Source organism: Halyomorpha halys, unplaced genomic scaffold (genome assembly GCF_000696795.3).
Source record: "Halyomorpha halys isolate HHAL.00 unplaced genomic scaffold, Hhal_1.1 Scaffold161.1, whole genome shotgun sequence".
NCBI classification, from domain to species: Eukaryota; Metazoa; Arthropoda; class Insecta; order Hemiptera; family Pentatomidae; genus Halyomorpha; species Halyomorpha halys.
The window spans coordinates 971,644-995,652 of NW_027105190.1; the positions used below are offsets into that span (position 1 = coordinate 971,644).

General features: G+C 28.2%; 2 protein-coding genes across 5 annotated transcripts in view; both read left to right on the plus strand.

Moving 5' to 3' along the window:
* LOC106678808 (proton-coupled amino acid transporter 1) overlaps positions 1-14,896 on the plus strand; it is a 30,183-nt gene extending 15,287 nt beyond the window's left edge. For both annotated transcript variants that reach the window (XM_014417571.2, XM_067049293.1), the window contains 7 exons: positions 5,733-5,883; positions 7,773-7,897; positions 9,701-9,785; positions 10,589-10,870; positions 11,870-12,045; positions 13,086-13,258; positions 14,605-14,896. In XM_014417571.2, the coding sequence (XP_014273057.1) occupies positions 5,733-5,883; positions 7,773-7,897; positions 9,701-9,785; positions 10,589-10,870; positions 11,870-12,045; positions 13,086-13,258; positions 14,605-14,873 (1,261 nt within the window). In that variant the 3' untranslated portion in view covers positions 14,874-14,896. The remainder of the gene's footprint in view (positions 1-5,732; positions 5,884-7,772; positions 7,898-9,700; positions 9,786-10,588; positions 10,871-11,869; positions 12,046-13,085; positions 13,259-14,604) is intronic.
* A 4,557-nt stretch (positions 14,897-19,453) lies between these two features.
* The window catches only part of whd (carnitine O-palmitoyltransferase whd), a 59,300-nt gene continuing 54,744 nt past the window's right edge, over positions 19,454-24,009 (plus strand). For all 3 annotated transcript variants that reach the window (XM_014417558.3, XM_067049302.1, XM_067049303.1), the window contains exon 1: positions 19,454-19,605. The gene's annotated coding sequence lies outside the window, so the exon portion shown is untranslated. The remainder of the gene's footprint in view (positions 19,606-24,009) is intronic.

Consider the following 24,009-nt stretch of genomic DNA (forward strand, 5'->3'; position numbering starts at 1 on the left):
GGAGTGGAACTTCATGAACCGTTTTTTGATATAATCCTCTATCGACTCCATTTGTAATTCGCGATGCAATTGGCTATTTCTTATGAACCAAGGATCATTAACTGCGATTCTTAGGACTTTATTTTGAAAAGATTGTAGTTTTTTCCTTTTCGTGAAGGATGCCGCTCCCCAGACTTCACAGCTGTACATCAGCAGTGGACTGAGTTTTCGATGGTTCATTAGTAGTCATTTTGAAAAAAATCTGCTATATTAAGGATATGGGCCAAATGTAGTGGACTGTAAACTGTTTACCTTCATGTATTTTAATCATTTTTACTTACAAATTCATTTACTTACATTAATTTACACTTCTCACCGGAATTTTTTTTTAACTTTATTTATTTTATTCATAACTGTAAAATATTTTTTTACAACCAGCGAATGAGATGTACAGAGAGAAAAAATAAATAAATAAATGCCATGAAGGCATGAAGGTAAGGTTATCCAATGATGCCTCTCCATTAAAATTGAAATTTAAAAATCAGTTTAAGAGGCTGGAAAATTTTAAACTTTTTTTTAACTAAATTTTACTAGACTAAAAGGTAGTTTTCTAACTCTAATGTGTCGTAAGATAAATAATTGCATACAAATTCGATCGAGTTCGACCGGGAAGCTATTGTTAAAATAATATTTTTAAAAAAATAAAATTTGTATAAGTTATGTATATATTTCTTCTTAACGCGCCCACTATATAAAAATGCTTCTTGCGTTTGATTGTTACCATGAAACATATACCATTATTCGATTAAATAGGGAAAAGTATACACACTCCGATCAAAATTAATATTAGAAAATAATAGGGTGGAAAAGCCATGTCTTGATGATCAAGCGTTTCATCCTATATTAGCTCATAAACTTGAATAAAATCAAGGATTTCTTATTTGCGTAACTCGTGCGACCTAAAACAAAAGAATTTCATTTTATTTTTTAAAAAATCTCAGAAAATCGAAAAATCGATGGAACTGCAAAACTGCAAACTAAGTCCGGTTTTTCTCTCTTGGACATTTGCATAACAACACGTTGCCCCCAAGACTAGTTTTCGAGACCTTGAAGGTTTGTTTTTCTTTTTTCTTTAAAAGATTTCTAAAGGAACACTTTATTTGAGAAGAACCTGTATAAGAACGCTCAACAAATAAAGTTGCGGACGCGCCTTCACGAGTAGTAATAAATTTAACCGAATCCAAGACTAGACGTGATTATAAATAAATAAATCGAACAATTCTAAAACGAGACAGTTTAACCGTAAAAATGATAATACGGTTTAATTGAACAGTATAACCATCAAATAGAAACAATAGAGATCATTTTTGCCTTTCGTAAAATTAAAGGAAAATGAAAACTACTATGAAATGGCAAAACAATCTCGAACTAACTCCGTTCTTGCTAATCTATTACAACACTGTCATTGAAATATCAATAACATTCTTTGCTTAATTAAAAACACGACATTGGAAAACGTTTTTAAATTTTAATCAAGATAAAATATTAATAAAATAATTGGTTGAACCAAAAATAAATTATTAAATTTCCTTCGTAACTAAATTTTGTGAACAATAGAAATAGTCCAGTTGAAATGCAAAAACCAAATGTAAAATTTTTGACAGAGCTGATTTTTTTAGTATGACTCTAGTCAACATGTTTTGCCAGAAAAGCTGCCGTCTTTAAAAAATTCTATAAATACAATAACTATTAGTGATATTACAAGAATTAAAAAATACTAAAGTATAATTATTGCAAATTGCAATAATCATGAAATCATTTTCAAATTGAGGTTTAGATTTTCTTTGATGTTAATAGTGTTTTATATTAATAAAATAAGCAATTTCACAGAAATTAAAAAAAAAAAAAGTTCTGACGCTCCGGTATTGTTGGGCGCAGAATGGCCTTGCCATGGCTTTGATTACACCTGATCCCGCACTCCAAGACTCAAGACGTTCCTGGGAGTTCCTATATTGAAGTTTACATAAATGCACTGTTATATACAAAACTCTCAAGCTTTGTTTAAGATTTATTTTTGTGAAACAATCAATATAAAAGTAAGAAGACCATTCACTTATTTATTTATAGTCTTGTTTGTCCATCGAATCGCGAAAATCATCAGCTTAGACGTTACTAATTGAGTACAAATTTTAATGGACTAATAGTTGCCTGTAAAATTTATCAATCCTTGTTTGTAATCCTGGGTGCCTAGGTCAACCTCTCCTACACCCCCCATTTTAAGGGTATAAAATCCTTCTCCAGCCCTTATTAAAAATGGGTATAGATAATCCTTATTCTTTCATATACACATTCTTTATCCTTAGAACATTCCTTTGATTTAGACAAATCTTCTAATCTAGCTACTGTCCCTAACCATGACAAAAGCTCTGCTAAAGAATTTATATCCTATGAGAATCTTTTCCCATTCATCACAAAATTTACTTATCCTTATTCTATTCCCAAATTGTCAACTTATTAAAACATCCATAGTTTTTTTTTTATCTATCTCCTAATCTCTACTTTCATTTTATATATATATATATATTTTTGTTTTAATTTATTATTATTTTCTTATTTAATTTATACCTTTCCTGTAATTATTTATTCATATTTTTTGTATTCATCTTTCAATCACGCTTTTTTATTTGATTTTTTTTTTAACTCCTTGCATTATTAAATATTTCTGACCTTTGATCTCACTAACATTCATTTCGCATTTTAAAATATCCTTGCCACAGTGGTGTAGGTGATGGGAGAGGGAGAGGAAGAAAAGGCAGCTGTTGGCCCAGTGCAGCAGTATTCACAGTCACAAAAATAATAATATCTAGTACAAATTTGAACTATTTCATTGATGTTTTTTTTATTTATAACCTGTACAATAGACTATAAATATGATAGTTCTTGCTCGAAATTTATTTAGAATTAATGTATATTTTAGTCTGTCAAATTAAAATTCCTAAATAAGGGGGTGGCAAAATTATCCTCAACCCTGGGTTACTGACACCCACACAACGCCACTGCATATTGACATCAACTTTCATTTATCTTAATCTCTCGTATCACTAATTTTTCGTACTCTCACCTTTACCATTACTTATATATACCCCCTTATCAAAACAGATCACTACCATATATCCCCTCACTTTCCGACAACATTCAAAAACTCTTACGTTCTGCTATACCTAACCTTCGTATTGCCTTCAGACTTCGCAACACACTATCTAATATTTACACTAAACTAAAAGACACTATCCCTCCTCTACACCGATCAGATATTGTATACCGCATCCCTTGCTCCACCTTTAATTGTAATTCTGCTTACATAGGCGAAACCAATCTCTTAAAAGACCGTATCAAACAACACAAATATTCTATTTCCTCACGTAATCATTCTGCCTCTAAACTTTAGGAACATTCTCTTTCATTAAATCATTCCTTCGATTTCGACAAAACACGTCTATACTTGCTACAGTTCATAACCATGACAAAAGGCTCATCTTTGAAAGCCTCTATATCCAATTAGAACCTTCTTCCGTCAATTTAAAAACCGACAAGAACAACTTATCATTAACTTATTCACAAATAGTTAATTTATTAAAAAAGTAATTTTCACTTTCTTTTTTTTTTTTTATTCATTTTATTTTTTCCGCCAACCTTTTAATGTATTATTTCACTTTTAAACTTTTTCTTACACATTTATCGTCCCCCTCTTATATACGTTTCCTCTTTTTAACTCTTGTTAAGTACCCATGACACTGTCATCTTCCGGTACTTCGTTATTCGGTAATTCGTTCGTTCTTAAATATTTTTAACTCTTCCCATAACCATTTGTCGTCACCCTCTCACACGCTTTCTTCCTCTAAATATTTTCTACTTTTTATTTTTACCCTCTCGTAACGTTTCCTCTTAAAAAAGACTTAGTCATTCTTGTAACGGCTTTTTTAATTTAGAGTTTGGCCATCATTGGCGCAGTATCCATTAGTCGTTTAATTTTCAAGCTAACAGGTTCGTTTTATTCTTTTTTTTTTCTTTCCCCTTTATTTTACCACCCCTTCTTTTCTCCACTTTTATTCATTTTCCTTACCCACGTTATAAGTTATGTTCACTATATTATTATTGATGTTTTCAACAATTTTTTTTTTCTAATCATTTCTTACGGTATACTTTACTTATATTTTGCCTCTTTATCAATTATTATTGTTACATATATTTTTTTCCTCTCAATTTTCTTTTTCTTTCCATATTTCAATTTTTAAATTATTAATAACTAAATTAGCGCTCTTGCTCAGCCTCCACTGGCTCATTACCAGTGATGGGGCGAGAGGGATGCGCTGGGATCTTTTGAGCTCTGCTCTACCCCTCACACATGGGGGATAGAGTGGGCTCAGGGATCCTCAGGTCGATTCTGTAAATATTGTATATATTATTTTATCATTATGTTATTTTATTTATTTATTTTTCATACAGATAGTTTGATTATGTTCATCTTGTCTATTCTTTTGTTTGTATATATTCTAGTTTTTTTTTATTTTATTTTATTTTTTTTTTTATTTTAGTATGTATGAGATCATTCATCACTATTACCTATTGCCCACAACTGTGTGGCAGATTGTAATATCAATCAATAAATAAATCTATCAATCAAAAATAACTAATGTGTTCATACTTCTTTGCATTATATAACTTCATTTTTATTTCTTTTCCTTAATTATGTTATTTTACCCACTTTTTCAATTACGAAGAAAAGCCGCTAAGTTCAAAATTCTCAGTAATCCTGTGAAAACAATGTTACTTACTTCCGGGCCTTAAAGAATGAGACTGCTAAATTCTTAGAAATATTTTATATAGTTTGAAAGACGTTACCATGAAATGAATATTACTGTTCTTAGCCTTCTAGGCATACTTATATCTTACATGGTTTATTTGTGTTTCTCTTTGACCGCACCCCCAACCATCTTCTCCTTGTACGTCATCCACGGTCAACTATCTCTCATAATTTATATCCTTTGTAGTGTAAATTTAGCCTTAAATTAGAAAACCCTTAATTGAGTTGTGAAAACCCTTAAGTGAGTCGTGAAAACCCTTAAGTCTCTTGAATTTGCATTACATAATAATTAAATTATTTATTCTATATCCCTTACTGCTTAGTAAAATTACTTATAACTTGTGTAATTTATACTTCATATCATCAGTTTAGAGAATGAAATTAGAAAAATGATTCTAAAATTCTAATAGCTCTTAAATGTTAATGATGACTGTAAATTTCTTAATCATCAATGCAGAAACAAAAGTGCTATCAGTTTTTCCCAGTAATTAAAGCCATCCTTGGGACGAGTTTCCTCTCATATTATTTTAATAAATGACTTTAAGATCAAGATAAATGTCACGTTATCTAACATAACCATGGCCATATTAATATTGCAAAAAGGATGGTACTATATTTCCAGATTTCTTTTTAGACAGTAATTTTTTACACATTCTGTCATGAGTTGGTTGAGCAATATTAATATCATTATCACTTATTATATAACGATCTGTAATAGTAAAATCATGTTTTTTATTACTTTCAGATGTTCTAATATTAATAAACTGATCACGGTATACATTTTTTTCTCTCAATAGAAACCTGACTAGATAACAAATATAATATGATTATATATACTATATTTTTATTATAATATATTATATTACATTATATTTATTCTTTCTTAAAGATATTTTGAAACTCTGATTCATCTCCTGAAAGGAAATGTCGGAGCTGGACTTTTTGCCATGGGCGATGCTTTTAAGAATTCTGGCATAGTTGTTGGTTTCTTTGGAACATTGTTTATTGGTTTTATCTGCATTTACAACAATCACACATTGGTAAATTATAATTTTATTTGTTTTTTTCTTGTAATATTTGATATTTTGAAGTTTTAGATTTATGGAACAACATATTATTGTAGTGATTGTACTATTGATATGTTTTATTATATCTAATGAATCAATTGATTCAACTTTTGAAAGAAGTTGCTTTTAAAGTATGGGTAGGGAAAGGTAATTGTCTTATTTAGTTTTTTTTTTTTGTTATGTTATTTTTATTGAGAAAAATAGTGTTTTATGAGGTAAAGCCCTTTGGAGAAAAATAGAAGTTTATAAAATATAATATTAATAGTTTTGATTAGAATAAAATAAAAAAGTTGGTTTATTGAGTCTGTTTATCTGGTTTAAAAATCATTTTCATACTCTGTCAATTGTAAGAAAATCCAAGGTATAGTGGATTCAATTTATCATAAATAAATAAGAAAACAAGATTCATGTCTAGATAATATATATTCCTTAAGAGAAGAAGATGGCCGGGGAGTGCGGTCAGCAGAAAACACAAGTAAACAACAGGTCGAAACATTGGCACAAATAAATACTTTTTGTTTATTTATGTTTTTCTACTGATCGCACCCCCCCCTCCCTGACCATCTTCTACTATTATTTATCTACAGTCATCTATCTTCACCTCATACTTTATTTAAAATTTTTCCTATATTTTTAGTCACTTTTTTACTATACCACCATTTGGAATGCCTGCAACCGTTCCTGAAGTTGGTAAACATACAAATTAATATCTGGGTATATAATATTTTTATGTATTCAAGGGAATTATAGACTATAATGACCAGTAACTGTTCATAATTTGGTTAGTGATAAGCTGTTTGTAGCGAAGCGAGTTAAAACATCATCTTTAACTGGCTTTTGACTGCAACAGCACCAGTTCAAATCTGGCCTTGAGGGATCGAATTTTATTTCTGGTGGTCTCAAAAAATAAAAAATAAACCCCCTACCATGATTAGATTATGGTGGTACACTGTAGATAACTCTCTATCCTGGTGATCTATAGGGGTTCCCTATTCTAAGGGAAACTACCATATTTCCATATATACTTGGTGTCAGAGTTGTCATAAATCATAAAATAATACCTTCTATTTTCCTTTCTTTGGTGAAATATTAAGAACCATTTAGTTCAGATAACTGGACTAAAATCTTGGTGATCACCTAACATTGTGAGCTTAACTTTGCTCAAAATGATAATGACAACAATATTTCTGGTAAACTTGATTTGAGAAAGAGATAAAGCTTCAAAAAAAGAGCTAACGCTGTAATTTAATCACACTAGCTGTTCAATTAAATCATGTAAATCAGTGCCAGAGGACTGGGATTTTCCTAAAAAATGATTTATAAAAATGTTATTTACAATTAAACACAGTACCACTACAACCTCTGAAGGGTCAGGTCTTCAGCACTTTATAACAAAGTAATTTTTCTTCAACAACAGTTGTGCAAGGAGGTGATTTGTTCATGATCGCACTTAACCACAAGATTTTTCCCCAATTAAGTGTATCCACTTTCTAGAGGCTGATTGGTTCCTGGAGGGCTCCACAGGATTGGCTCACAGCTTCAGTTACAGAATAAATAATTTTCTGCCACAGTTGAATTTTGACCCAGGTGCTTGGAGTTGTTAGCATAGTGCATTACTCACTGAGACAATCTGGTCCCTGTTATTTATAAAAGCATAATTAAACTCAAATTAAACCACATAAAATCTTGTTTTCCACTTTTCCTGCATTTTATTAGAAATGTAAGTTTTTTGTTATCATGCTGCAACTAGTGTTAAAAATTAAAATCAGAGACAGAAATTTTAATTTAATTGACATTTTGATTCAATCCTTACATACTCATAATTTTTCATTTATATTAACCATCCTTTAATTATTTTTTAGGTAAGATGTGCCACTGCAATTATAGAAAAAAAAGGACTGAAGGAGCCTCCAACATTTCCTGAAACAATTAGCTATTCATTTGAAAATGGACCAAAGATCTTCAAGTCACTATCAACACAAATTAAGTATGAATTATTTATTTTTAAACCAACAAGTATTGATAATTATCTAAATATTTATAGTCAAGATTATGTTTTTCAAAACTCTTGCAATACTTTATTATAATTTATTTAATATCACAACATTTTATGGAATTGGATAAATTCCAATGGTAATTCAGATAACCAAAAACTTCTTGTTACTGCATATCAGAAAAAAAAGTTTAATGTAAACAAAAACACTCTCTTATCTTCATTCTATTAATCTTCTTTCTTCTTTAAAAAAAAGAAGAAAATCAAACCCTCAATAAATTATGCTGAAAACACTTACTATCATTCCTTACAATTTGTTTTATTAATGAAATGTTTGTAAATTTGGATTTGGATATTCCAATTGAATTAAAATTTACTTCATGAATTTTCAACACATTTAGTTCAATAGTTGGGTTACAATATAAGAGTCGTAATGTAATTAGAAAGAAATATTTTATATAGTTTGAAAAACGTTACCATGAAATGAATATTACTGTTCTTAGCCTTCTAGGCATACTTATATCTTACATGGTTTCCTCTTTTGTCTTGACCTAAACTGTTCTTATTTCCCTGTTAATACTTTTATTCTATATTTAAACATTTTTTATTATTATTATTTTTTATTTAAACCTTTTCTGTAATTATTTATGCATATTTTTTATATTCATATATCAATCAGGATTTTTTATTTAATTGTCGTTTTTTTTTAATCTCCTTGTATTATTAAATATTTCTAACCTTTGATCTCACTAACATTCATTTCGCATTCTAAAATATCCTTGCCCCAGTAGCGTAGGGTAGTGGGAGAGGGCGACAATATTTCACAAAAAATAATAATATATCGTAAAAATTTGAACCATTTTCACTACAACACTACAAACTCTTGTGGATCGATTAAGTGTGTTATGAATTATGAATATAGTTATAAATATTCTTAGGGGGCAACAGTCTCAGGATAAAGAATTATTTTTCTATCTTAATATCCCTATCACCTAAATCATCTCTGTTTCTAGTACTCTTATATTTTGTTTTATCTGTGTATATGATTAGAAGTATTTCTTTGGATTAAAAAAATAATAAGTTCTATGTTATTACAAAGAATATAATTGTTATTTATCTATATTTAAATTTCAATATATATTGTATATAAAATATAAATTGTATTTAATTTCTTATATGGGCTATTCTCAAAAAGAGCAAATCTGGTTTCATACAGATTTTAACGCTTTTTCTCAAGTATGTTACTTCTGATAAATTAAATTTATAGATATAACTTTTCTTTTCCCCTTTTCATGTGGTTTTAAAACTGTTTATGCAATGATTTGATTTGAAAAAGTATTTAAAGCCTCGAATTGTAATTCCCTTATAATATCCAAAACTTTCTTTGACAACCTCTTATGACTTATTTTTCTAATATCTTGATTGGGAAAGTATCCTATTACTTATCAATTAATTATATATATTTTTTTAAATTGGAGTATTTGAACTATTATTCTTATCAATCAAGCATTACTAAAAGAAGTTTCAAAACTATTATAACATGAATTCGTACATAACATGGTTCTAGCCCTATGTTTTCTTATTTTAATTAAATGTCCAATGTTTGTGATGGCCTGCAGGAGTTTTTATTTCATTAAAAAATAACAAATGATTATTGTAGAAACTTTATTAGAATATTCAATTGTTGAATAAAAATCTCTTATTTGTTTTTTTGGGAATTGCCCATGTACTATTTTAGAGTATGTACTTGGTTAATGGTTTTTGATTATTAATTTTTTTTCTTTGTTGTTGTTTTAGGAGAATTGTTAAAATTTTTATACTTGTTACACAACTTGGTTTTTGTGTCGTTTACATAGCATTTGTTGGGCAGTCTCTAAAAGAAGTAAGTAATCATTTTAATTTTTGTTTAAATACTATTTAATCCATTTTAGGGTAAAAAAAAAAGAAAGTGAAATGGAATGTTAAATGATGGTATTTTTGGCTCTATTGTTTGTTTATTATGATTATATGAAGCAATTTTATGAATTAGTATAATTTTGTCATACAAAATTTTATTCCATTAGTTCTAATTGGTTTTTATGAATAATTATACAGTGTTTCTTTATTTTATAAATTGAGTTGGGATTATTTATCAGGTTAGTTTGTTAGTAGATTGTGATGTTGTTGAAGTACTAGTCATGTAGTGTGATAGGTGTTCTTCTAGTAAGACAAGATTGATAATATAAACATAAAGTTATCAATACATATGCCATAGTATAATTTGACAAGTCCATTTGATTCTAATTCCAGTTAAATTTTGATTATAGATACCTATTAGTCAATTCTTTCAATAAAAGTAATCATTATATGGTCTGAAAATTTGATCCATAAGACAGCCTTACTAACTGTACAATGCAATTTTCTTTTCATTTTTTGTTTTTAGTATCAGAACTTCTTTTTTGCTTAATTATAATGACAAATCTATATTTGTATGCATTTCAAATAAGTGATAATCGGATGATTTGATGTTTTTCTTTAGTTATATCTAATGATATAATGATTAGCTAACTTTAATGTTAATTGTTTACTTGAAGTTATTACTAAACCCTAAATGTAAAACTGATTTTTTTTTTTTTTGTGTGTTCTTACATAGTTAGAACATTTTATTAAAACTAAATAAAATTGATTACATTATTTTTGTTTCAGGTGGTTGAGAATCATTTAGATGGAATCAATTTAAATGTTCGTGCTTACATGATCATGGTGTTTCCTTTAATAACCTTAGCCAGTCTGATTCGGACGCTCAAATTTCTAACTCCAATTTCATTTCTTTCAAATGCATGTCTAATTTATGGCGTAATAGCTGTATTTATATGTATAATAAAGGATGGTACTTTTCCTATCAATGAAAGGAAATTTGTTCAAAGTGTTGATAAATGGCCATTGTTTATAGGAACTATTGTTTTTGCTTTTGAAGGAATAGCACTTGTAAGTAAATCATAAATATATTAATGTTTTAAATAATTGTCCATATTTAAATCTAAATTATCTGTTAAAAATTTCAAATACAGAAATCATGAATACTAAAATAAGAAAAATAATATTATTTATTAAATATTTTACTCACATTGTAGTAAAATAATAAATAATTTAAAAAATATATTTTTAAAGAATAATAATTTTTCATTTTTGAATGCTAAGAAATAACTTCTTATTTAATTTTATTATTGCTGTAAAAGTACAAAATTAAAGTAGGTATATGTATTAACTTTTTTATTTATTTATTTAAGTAATTTGTTAGTTTTAGTGAAATAGTCGGATGTGCTAATTTATTAAACAACAATTGTTTAAGAAATAGTACTTCCTTACAAAGTGCTAAAGATCTGACCCTTTATAGGTTGTAACAGCATAGTGTTTAATTATATAATCAATCATGTCTTGGTACAACATAGATGGCAAAATAGTTTAAGTAACCTGAGATCTTATAGCAGGGCAGAATGTGGGTGAGATCACAAAATAGTAATTACAAAAATTTGACCAAAACTTGATATAAAGAAGAGAAATGAAAGCAGTTTCTGTCCTGAAAATTTTAATCTAGAGAAATTAAAGACCCTTTAAATTTGCACTCAAAATCCATAGTAGATTTGAAGCCTTAGAACATTTAGATCAGGATCACAAAGATATTGAGAAATTATAGGTAGGAACCATAAATAATATTAAAGAGGTCAGTAATTTATGTCCCGGGAAAGGGAAAGTATAATGAACAAACCCTTGCTCAATGAACACTGTCTTAAAATATGTAAACGAAGAAAAGCCGCTAAGTTCAAAATTCTCAGTAATCCTGTGAAAACAATGTTACTTACTTCCGGGCCTTAAAGAATGAGACTGCTAAATTCTTCAGAAATAAAATAAGATATCTTACAAAGAAAATAATATAATCAATTTAGTATGTGTATTCTCCATTTGAACTTATTTTATTTTTTTCAGACTATTCCTCTTAGAAATGAAATGAATAAAAGCGAGCAATTTGATTCAAAATTTGGAGTTCTTAATGTTGGAATGGCTCTAATAATGACGATGCTACTCAGTTTAGGGTTACTAGCCTATTTGAACTTTGGGGATGAAGTTCATGGCAGTGTCACCTTCAATTTGGGTAAAGATCTGTACGTAAATATCATTCATATTTCAATGATTTCATTAGAAATATTGAGTGAGAGTAAGTTGATTTTAAAAAAATAGTTAAGTTCTTTTATTGATGTTATTTTAAATAATTTCAGTAATGATATATCCCCATACCTACACAACAAATATATATGGTTTTTTTTTTAAGAATTTGCATCATTTTCTGAGACCAGCTCTATGACTTTTGGTTGTAAAATAAAATTAATGGGAAATAAGAATGTTCTTTTCCATGTTTATTTATTAACATAGCTATTTTCATTCAGGCTTTAAAAAAAATTTTTGTACCATAACATTTCCAGGAATAATTTATTTCAAAATATGTTATCTCGATCTCCTGATCTATTACCAAAAACATGATGTGCATTTGTCATATTTCCAGCTATGACTCAATTATATTAAGTGTATACCAGTATATATTTGATTTTATCAAAGATCTTTGCATGGATTAAGTTATATTAACTTGAGGTGATAATTTTTGTAAAACAATAATTATTGTTATTTCAATGGAATAATATCTATTGGCTGGGATATCTAAAGCCACTACAAAGAATAGTAGGTTATTTTCTAATGATTTGAGTATAGCTTATGTGAGCTTAAAATTAACCATCAGTTGGACTACGAAATTAACTTTTTGCTAAATTTTGATGAACTAAAGGCAGTCGGTATATTTTGGATCTGTACAATAAAATTTGATTGGTTATTTTTTGTTTGAAATTTCATTTACTACTGAGAAAAAAATAAATAAAAATTTCTGGATTATTTCCCTTATTCCATCTCTTTTAGTGGCATTGGTGTACATTGTTAGGAATTGTCCCATTAATAACCTAAAAAAAACATTGAACAGTTATTAATTTTTTTTTCAGCTTTAGTTGTTGACCGATTGATTATTTCATCATAATATATGTTATTCTCAAATCAATAATAAAGAAGTACTATCCTTCAGAATGACTTTGAACATTGAGGCATAAAGCAAAAACATGAAAAATTATATCAAATATTTTATAAATTCTTTATTTTACAGTTTGGCTGAAACGGTGAAGAGTGCAGTAGGTATTGGGATAATGCTGACATATCCACTACAGTTTTATGTTGCTGCAAAGATAATAAAAATGGATGTTGATGATATATGGGGTCCATTTAAACATGATCATTGTATGGAGTCATCAGAGAGAGTAATTCTGATTATTCTCACCTGTATGTTTATTGAATTATTTAAATAATATCATTATTTATTGAATATATTTAAAATTTGTTTATTTTCGCTGTGTTCTTATTATTCAGGTCAATTACATTGGCTAGACACATAATAATTTTTTATTCAGATATATTAGAAGAGTTTCTATCAATGTCCATCATTATATTAATCTCCATTTGGCAATTTTAGATTAGGTTATTATTATAAATATGTAATCATGGATATTTTTAACACAGAGCTACCGCTTTTAACCATACTTCTAATTTTTTTTTCTCTATTTTACAGAACACTTATTTGAATATTTATTAAAATATTTGAATATATATCTTTTCTCACAATATTTTAAAAAACTAAAATTATGAATACAATCTAATTCATCATAATTTTTTATATATATTTTGATTTACTATATGATTTAACTTACTTATGGAAGGACAGACATCCTCAACTATAGACCTTCTACTAAGTTTACAGCCTCTGTATGAACTATTAGTGCAATTTATGTTGCAAACTCAAATGTTCTAGCTAATTCTGCTTAATTAATATACTCAATAAAATTATTTTTCAGCTATTATTAATTTTGTTATTTGTAATGATATGTCAGTAATTAATATGGGCTGCTTCTGAATTAAGCACTTTGTCTTGGCTTATTGATATATAAATTTATTCCTGTGTCTTCTGCCTGATATGAGATTTTGATTTATGTAATATATTATCAAAATCTATTTCGTATAGCAGATTTTTGACATTAGTTGACAAAATAATGGTTGTCTTGGAGTTTGGTCTTAATATACTGTTGCAGTTGTATATTTATGGCATATATTTTACTTTTTTTAATTTAAAAAAATTATTATATAATATATTAGTAAGAAATTTTATATATAATACATATTAAATTTCTTTGATTTTGCATGGGCGTAGAGTCTTTTGTCATTATTAATAAATTTCTAATCGGGCGTGTGGATTTTACAGTCAATCTACAGACTACCTACTACTAAAAAAAATATTGATGTTTAATACTACTTATTCTCCTTTACCATACATTGATTGTAAATAATTATATCAAATGAGCTATTATAAAATTTCTTTTGATTTTTTTGGCATTATATTCTAACTAATTTTCCAGTATTTGCTGGAGAAAAATATTTGGTGAATAGTTATACGGTTTCATTTCAATTTCTTTTTGGTAGTGTTCAAAGATCCCCATTGTATATTTTTTGATCCTGTTGATTAACTATATGAAATACATTTTACTCCCATGTTACCATAAATTTAGGTAAACAAAAATTTACTAATCACAGTTACTGATATTGATATTATACTAATGATATAATTTCCTTTTTAGTTATTTTCGCTCTGGTGGTACCACATATTGATGCAGTTGTATCATTAATTGGAGTTCTATGCAGCAATGCCCTTGCTCTCTTGCTACCAGCACTGTCAGACTACTGTTTGAGGTACGGCAGTGAACCCATTTTGGAGAAGAACTGGTGTAGAACTGTGATGAATTCTTTAGCTATACTGCTGAGTTTCATTGCGATGATTGCCGGTTCTTATGTGTCTGTCAAGAATATGATTGATCTTATTGTAGAAGATTTCAGGAATGCATCGTGATAATAAATTATTTTATTAACAAATGGCATTTTTAATTTTTCTTCCTCTATTTTTCTATAAAATATTTTATAATATATTGAAAACTGAAAGTTAATATTAAAAAAAAAAAAATTATAATATTATTAAATTTAATCTTTTGCACTTCATAATGTCTTAAAAATATATAATAATATGAAAAAAATTAAACATAAACTCCACATCTAAAGTAAAATATATATGAGGAGAAGATGGTTGAGGATGCAGTCAATGAAGAACAAAATTAAGGAAAAACTAATTTATTAGTGTCAACGTTTTTACCAGAATTTTTATCCTTCAGCAGGGCTAAGAAAGAAAAGCAAGAAAACAACCAATGAATAAAAGGATGTATTGAATGATTGGAAAATAAGAAAATATCTATGGATTAGTAGGATGACTCATGGATACATAAATAGTGTTGTGTAGAGACGTGAATGGTTTAAGTATTGTAAGAAGATAAAGGCTGTATGAGAATTAAGTAAGAGAAAAAAAACAATAATAAAATACATATGAAAATCTAGTAAGTAAATATATGTAAAATGAAAATTATTAAAAAAAAAGTAATGAAAGAAGTGGGAAATAAAATTTATAATTTAGAGCTGGTGTATACACGTTTATATATATATAAACTATAAATTTTATTTCCTATATTATATTCCTATATATTATTATTTATTTTATATTTATAAAAATTTAATTTAATTTTATATATATATATAAACGTGTATACACCAGCTCTCATATATAGCTATGAGACATGGACTCTAACAGGTACTCTAGAAAACAGAATTGAGTGATTTGAACAGAAAGTCCTTTGTACCATTACAACAGCAACCTGGGATCAGAGCCTTCTCACAGTGAACTGCTTGCAGAGACTGGTCAATCAATATCTCATGATATGAAGGCAAGGAGGTTAAGATGGATGGGACATGGGGCTTGAAGTAATCCATTAGGACAGCTCTACACAATAATGAATACCAGTAAAGTAGGTAAGAGACCATGCGGGAGGCCAAAAACCAGATGGATGGACAAAATTAACAAAGATACAAAAGAGCTATATACAGAAAACTGGGAATCAGTAGCCTAAGATAGGTAGGCATGGAGAAGGTTGTTTTGACCAAGACAAGGTCTGTAGAGCCAACAGAAAAAAGGAATCTTTGTTTCTTCTTTCCTCTTACTTAATTTTAATATTACTTTTCTCATAAAGCCTTAACTTCTTATAATACTTAAACTATTCACGTCTGTCAACACTATTTATGTATCTATAATGTTAACTATTTTTTTATTTTCTAATCACTCTCTATATCCTTTTATTCATTGGTTATTATCTTATTTTTTGTTCTTAGCCCTGTTAAAGGCTAGAAATTCTGGCACTAATAAATAAGTTTTTATTTAGTCACGTTCTTCACTGACCAAACCCGCAATCATCTTTTCCTCATATATATTATCCACAGTCAAAAATCTTCTCATCATTATAAATTAAAATACAGATGGATGATAACAGAATTAATAGGTCACTTTTTTTTTCCCATCGTTTCCCAAACTCCTACTCCACCAAGATAACTGATTATTTAAATTTGTAATAAATTGTAAAAAGACAATAAGGTACCAGAATAGTCTTACTATGTTAAGTGCCGAGGTAACACTGAATAGAAGAAAATGTTACTAATTTAGACTTTGCATATTCAGTACAATTCCATATTAAATCATAATGTTTCTTGAAAAATCGCTTTGTATCTATTAAAGGAATGCTCTAATGGCAAGGGTTCATTATCAAAACTATTTGAAAAATATTGGTATAAAACTTTTGTATGGATTCAAAAGCTTACAAAAAATGAAAAAATCAAAATCTACTGATAAATTTAGTAATTCTATTGATTAGCTGGCTTATCACATTTAACATGCAAACTGGTGCGTAGGCCATGTACTATCCAAAAATGAAGAGCTTATAGTAAAAATAACTTTTCTTTAGTGATTCTATAGATCTCAGTTATGGAAAAGCAAATCCAGTGGAAGAACTTAAGTTCTACTTGAATGTGATGAGTGGTCAACAGATAAAGCGTTTTCAAAGTTAAATTGATAAACAGATCCAATTATTTAATGCAGAGTTCCCAATCTTTTTCAGTTAGCATCTCCCTAAATAATCGGATTTTTTTCTGCAGTGCCCTTAATAGATCAGATTTTTTTTTTAAATATTTGACTTTCTTGAAAAACTTTCCCTTTTAAGAGCAGCTACCCCATCTAACTGTGACAAAATTAAAAACTGATACTTACTATTCAGTGACTAAAGCATGGGTGACCCAGGGAGCCGCAGCGCACACTTAGGGAATTACTGATTTAATGTATTACTAAGTATATATGAAACAGTAAGTGTTAATTGGGACACATTTTTCATACCACCTCTATTATCATGTTCATTTTCATAATAATGTTAGCATTATTAATAATAATATCATGATTAATTTGCTCAACAGTTCTTAACTGACCTAGGCCAGAAACAAATTAAATTTCCCTATTGAAGCCATTCTTCTCCATTTTTATACCAACAGTTGAAGTTTTCTCCTACATCGTTAATCCACTGCAGTGAGAAAATCCTGACCCCTTTTAAGAGGCTACAGAGAAGTTTCTTTGGCAACCTCTCTTCCACCATCCTCTCTACATGTCCTAGCCAATAGAGGCAGTACTTTTATAAGAAAAAATCAACAGAAACTTTAAAACTATCAACTATTAATAGTCAACATAGATACAGGGTAAAATTAATGGAAATGGAGCTTTAATCTACAATTTTTCTACCAATGAAGTTGTTTTCACTCCAAATTTATATTTGGTCCTGTTATTTACAATACTATCTATTAAATTAGATTTTTGGAAATGTCTAATATTAATCTATATAGTGTTATATATCATATGAAAGGGAATAGAAATTGGTATAAGAAATTAGCCATCTCAGGTCTTCAGGTAAATTATAGAAAATTCCTTCACCAATTACTGGAGTTCCCTCTATATAAACCTTTTGCTCTATGGGCCACTTATCTAATCTAGTAAGAAAAAACGATTTTTTGATGCAGAATATATTATATTTGGAACTATGGTTCTAAGTGTAAATTTTAATTGATATTTTACAACAAATGATGAGTACAAAGTATTATACTAACTACGTTGGAATAACTATTATATAAAAATAGAATATTTTTCACAGTTTTTAGTGTAGCTCCTTAAATATAATATTCTGCAATGACATTTCATTCAGTGCATTGTGAATTTTGCTGTCTATGATTTTTATACATTATTTCATATACAATATTAATTGTTTATACATATGGGCACTAAAATCTCAAATTTCTTTTTCGATTAATGCAACGTCTGTTTTACAATTTCTTTGTTGTTTCCTTTTCTTGCAATAACTTGACCAGACGACAATGCTGCTACCAGAGTGGAAGGAGGAGGGTTGTTTTATATAAATTTTTTTTCTAATTAATTTGATAAATATTGGATATATCTAGTTCCATAGAGATGAAACAAGTGACAAATACATTTCAATCACAATATTCTGGGTTATTTATCTTATTTAATTTTTCTCATGAATATATTTTCTCGCTCTGTAATAAGTCGCTGGATACTGTGATACACCAGATCTAGTAAGTGTACTTCAGTAGAAACTTCAGTCATTTTAACTCATTTTTCTCCCAAACAAACATTGTCCAATGAATATGCTGAGTGGATAATACTGCTTCATAGTGCTCTCATATTTTTACAACCAAGAACCTCCACTATGACTCAGTTATGATGTTTGTAAATGAATATTTATTTCTGAAAAAAGGTGGAAACAATTTCAAAACGTACTACAGCAAAAAATGTATACACTTAGGGCTTTAAGATAGATGTATAGATCATGAAGAGGAAACTGGTTTCAATTAACTTTTTAAAAATACTATCCAAATTAAAATCACAATCACTTATTCATTTGTTGTAATAAGCTTATTATAATAAAGAAAAAAGTTGTGAACTTGCTATTCTAAATGTGATAAAACTCAGACACTCAATTCTAAATGAGCATATTTCTTTTATCTTGACTTACAGGAGTTGGAAAAAAAGTAAATTGAGAATAAGCCTTGATGTGTGATGGACAAAGTAAACATGAACAAGAAGTATTTCAGTCAACTTAAAATCTCGACTTTTTATCTAATAGAATTAATTTCTGGTCCATAGTGTGTTGATAAGAATATTACAGCTCAATAATGCAAATAGGATTTGATATATTACTGTGAAATTCCATATTTTCCAAATCGATAGCAGCAGAACATCTGTACAAATTTGAAAAAAAATTGAGATTCTAAGGTTCAAAACGGTCTTTTTTCGTGTTAAATTTACCTGGAATTACACTAAAGGAAAAACTAAGACAAGTTTTATTTGAAAATTTATTATTACATTATTTTGAAAAATTCTCCTAGATGACGTCAACCCGCGCTAGCTTTCTATTGGCTGAACTAGTCAAATCCAAGAGTTCTAGTAAAGTATCAAAAATTCAAAATAGTACGATTCTCAAGCGCTAGATGGCTCTAACCGTGCTTGCTAAGTATGTGCCCGCCGTGACAAGTTGAAGTCGGTTAGTTAGGTTGTCATTTGCTTCTCGTTCTGTAGTATAGTGGCATTACATTTCGGATTTTCGTGTTATTAAATTTATTTTTATTTACAATTTATTTCTATTTCTAATCAAGTAAGTTATGATTATTTCCTATATCCTTTGAATGTGTTTGTGTTTAATTAGAAATCCTAAGATGTATTTAATATTAGGTTAGATGTGTGTACATTTTATAATTTATATTTTCATCTTAATTTTTTTGATATACTAAGTTGAAAATGTGCTAAGGGCCTATATTTTTTATCTTTCCACAGTTAGTGCTGATATTTGTTATAATCTTTAAAGAAGATATTTTCTCATTTAATTTATGTTAATAGTTCAGTTGTAAACCAAGTATATTATCACTCTTTATCATTTTGAAAAGATTTTTCATTAAAATGAAATGAATGTTCAGTTTGTATTATCAAACAGAGTTTTTTACATTAAGCTTTTTCTTTTAATTTGTACATCATTGATTAGATTTTCAGTTACATAATTTTTTTACAGTTAAGCCATGTTCTTTTATTACTATATCGAAACATTCATAATAAAAAAAAAAAGTTTGGTTTCTTATGATTCATCTCATAGTGTTTCATTGATGAAGAAATAGTTTTGAAGATAATAAATTAGAATTATTTTTTATTTTATACCTTTATATAGAGCAGTGGTTGCCAATTGGTGATACGCAGAACTTTATGTGGGCCGCTGTAGGTTCTGGCAACACATATGTGAGGAATTTTCATTTACTGTTCTTGATAATCGAGTGTTAGATAATAGTTTTTAAAGGTAAATGCTCTATATAATGCCTCAAAAAGTTTATTTAACATTTCCCTGTGTAACTTCTCCATTGCCTCAAATCCGGATGGTCCATACATGGTTAAATTTCTGGTTCAGTGATCCAGGTGCAGGTTGGGAACATCTGAAGCCTTATCAAAGTTGACAAAGGCCAGTTTAAACTTAAATATTATGTTTCACTAATACTAATTTCAAAAATGTATTTAGTTTTCTTATGTTTATTAGTGCTAATCAGGTCTCAGATGTGCTCAGTTTCAGTAGTTTTATACCTCTTTTATTTCAATTACATTTTAAACCTCTAAAGAATAAATAAATAGTAATCAATTAAATAATGATATAAATAAATTTTTAATGTTGCAAGATTTTTTTCCCAGGTTAGTATGCAATAACTGATTTAATTTTTTTTTTACCTAATGCATAAGATCTTTATGAATCATTACTATATTTCCATTCTTAATTTTATCATCTTAATTCATTTATAATATGACAAATATCATAGAAGAGGGTGCATGTATTCATTGGTTTTAGCATTGTTAAAAAAGTTGTTATATGTAAAAGATTTAATTGGTAGTTTCCAGTATATATCATATGTGACATCTCACAGATCCTAAGAATAATTTAAGAATTATTTTTATTAAATTCATATTGGTAACCTTGAAATTTGCATTTATCTAGAAATTGGTGTTCTTGCAGGAGGGGCTTGTTTCACTGGATGTATTTATGTTAAAATTAGAGGAAAGTGTATTATAATCAAATTAAAAGATTATTATAAAAGTAAAATTGTTCTAATATTGTTTGACATCAAGGATATAATTATCGATTTAGAATCTCTGTCATTCATATCATTGGATTAAAGATAAATAAAACAGAAAATACAAAGACCCTTAAATATTCCTACTTAACAGAAATATAAACAAATAAAATTATGATAGGAAGAAAGTTAGAATGATATTTTCTGTTGGTGTTAAATATCATAAAAACAACAAACTAATACTTCCTCTATAATATTTTTGTAATTGTCTATTTTTTTTTTTTTTTTTTAATATAGTTTTTAATGATATGTTTTTATTCCTTGGATATAATTGAATAACCTTCCTTAACTATTTGCTTTTTAATATAGCATTTTATAAATGAATCATAGATTGAACTGAGTTAAAGAGACTATTGTTGAGATGATTGGCTAGTAGTTGTGCTAATATTTGTGGATTTCATTATGGGAATGTGGTGTTTGTTTTGTATAAAATTATTTTATTGATACAGAACCAAAAAAAAAAAACTATTGTTGGGATATGTTGCAATTACTTTTTATAAACTGTAACTAACAGAAATAACTGAAATAAAAAAAGATTATATTTAAGGTATAATTAGTATTAATGAAATATAATTTTGAATGGATGCTGTGTAATTCTAAAAATGCTATTTTATATATTTAATATTTTTAACTTGTGATGTTAGTTTATTTTGTATCATTCTGTTGTAAGCGGTTGGTTGGATCACCAGTGGGGGTGGTTAGTCTGCCATAGGTCATTCAACTCAACCTAGACGTTAAGTGTACTAGAGATTGAATGGGTGATAACTCTGTTTAACATGTCCCTTATTATTTACAGGTTAATTTGATTCAGTATTTTATATTCATTAGTTTAGTGACTGTGCATTAGCTAGTTTAATGTTATCTTTTTTCAATAAATTCCTTTCATAATATAACTTAAGGTAATAGGCAACGATTTTTTAAAGATACTCTATGTATATTAGAAACTCGAAACGATGTTAGAATAAAAATATTCTCTAAAGGGAATTAATTATTTTGTTTATCTCTCGCCATTAAGTTATTTGACGATACAAAACATTGTTTTACTGTTAAAAGTTCTGACTTAGCAACTGTCATTTTCCTAAGATAAAAATTCGACTTTTTTACTTTAACATTATGTTCGCGCATATTACCTTGAGGATTTTGTAATTTTGTCTATAAAATAAGTTTCTGACATCTTGTTTGATAAATAAGGATTACTATTGACTTTTTTGTTGTAGAGACCGTGGTAAAAGTAATTCGTTTGTTACCATAAACGCCAGATTTCAATGCGGTCTCAGGTCGTTTGATTTTTATAGTCGTGGTATAAAAATGCTAGGTAGAAAAAAGTTTTACCATTTACTTCTATGGCATTGCTCAAGGTCGTGACACTTTCATCAATACCTTATCGAAAAGAAAAATAGAAGTTTGTGATATGTTTTTAAAGATAAGTATAACTCATTTCTCTTCTGTTTTCTCTTGATAATGTGTATTGTTTTGATAATTATAACGGTTTGTTAGTAGTTATTTACATTGATGCTTGGCTTTAATAGTGGTAAATCGGATAAAACAAATTAATTTTTTATTTTTGGGTAGATTAAGGTGACTTAAGAGAACCCTACTCGCTTTAGGATAATAGAGCGATCGTATTTCAGTAACCCCTGTCTTACGCTACTATGTTTGGAATACATCCGATTCAAAATAAAGCCACACTTTTTTTATTTTTTTCCCCGATGTGCCACCATTAAAGAAATGCAGCAATGTGTTTCTTTGTTCTCACTACTAGGGTATATATACATATTATTTTTTTTTCAAAATGTTCTCAAAAGATTTAAATCTCCGAATTCTCAAGTAGAAAAAAAAGTTATGAACAAATTGAAGCGTTTTTGGTTTGTAGCTCAGGAAGTTATGTTTTTTCACAGTTATGTATACCAATCGATCCATCTCTTTCCGAAGAATAAGAAAAAAATATCACTGATTCCATTAAGCTGTATTATATTTACAAAAATTATAAAAACATAATGTAACTTGGGGTAAAGTAGGTCAACAATTTTTTTTTTTTAGAAAAAAGCAAATCATATTTGTTTTTAGTGTCGTCTCAAACTGCTAACTACCATTTTTCAAGGAAATTGAAAATTGTAAATTTTCACCTTGATTTATTCGGAGGATAGATTGCCTCAGCATATGAGGAAAACTTCTAACACTTAACTTCTGCATAAAAAGACAGCAGTTGAACTTAAACGTCAACGTATGCTTATCCATCTAGCAAAGACCCTTTGAATCAAATTCGAAAATTCTTCAATTCCTTTCAGAAAGATGAAGAATTTTCTAAAAGTAAATAATTAACAGTTGGCCAACTTTAGCAAAAGTCAGTGAACTTTGAATTAATTTTTTGCAGTACTAACCAGTGTCATTTTTTTTGTACTGTATACATAATTGTTTCGTTCATTCATTTTTATATTCCCTTTAAAGTTTACACTTATTGTTCCTGAAGGGAATAGAAGTTCATATTGCCACTATAGTTTTTTTATTTTTTTGAAATGCCCTAAATATTTCAAATTTTAATATGAAAAATAACGAAAGTTCTCTTACACATGTGGCACCATGACTAATATCTTCACTTCTACTTATCCTAAAACGATACCTCAGTTGTTATACGAAAGCTACTTCAATGCACTATTTAACAAGGCGATAGAGATTAAAATTACTTAATCTTGTAAACAAATAATAAAAACCAATGTAATAGTTTGGTGAACATATATATATATAATTATTTAGAAGCAGTAGAAACGAGAGTAATTCCGGTGATATAGATATAGGAGGAAATACGTTTGAATAGGTAGATAGGTTTAAGTATTTAGGTTCTACGGTAACTAGAAATTTATGAGGAAATAAAAGCTAGGTCCAAGGTGGGAAAT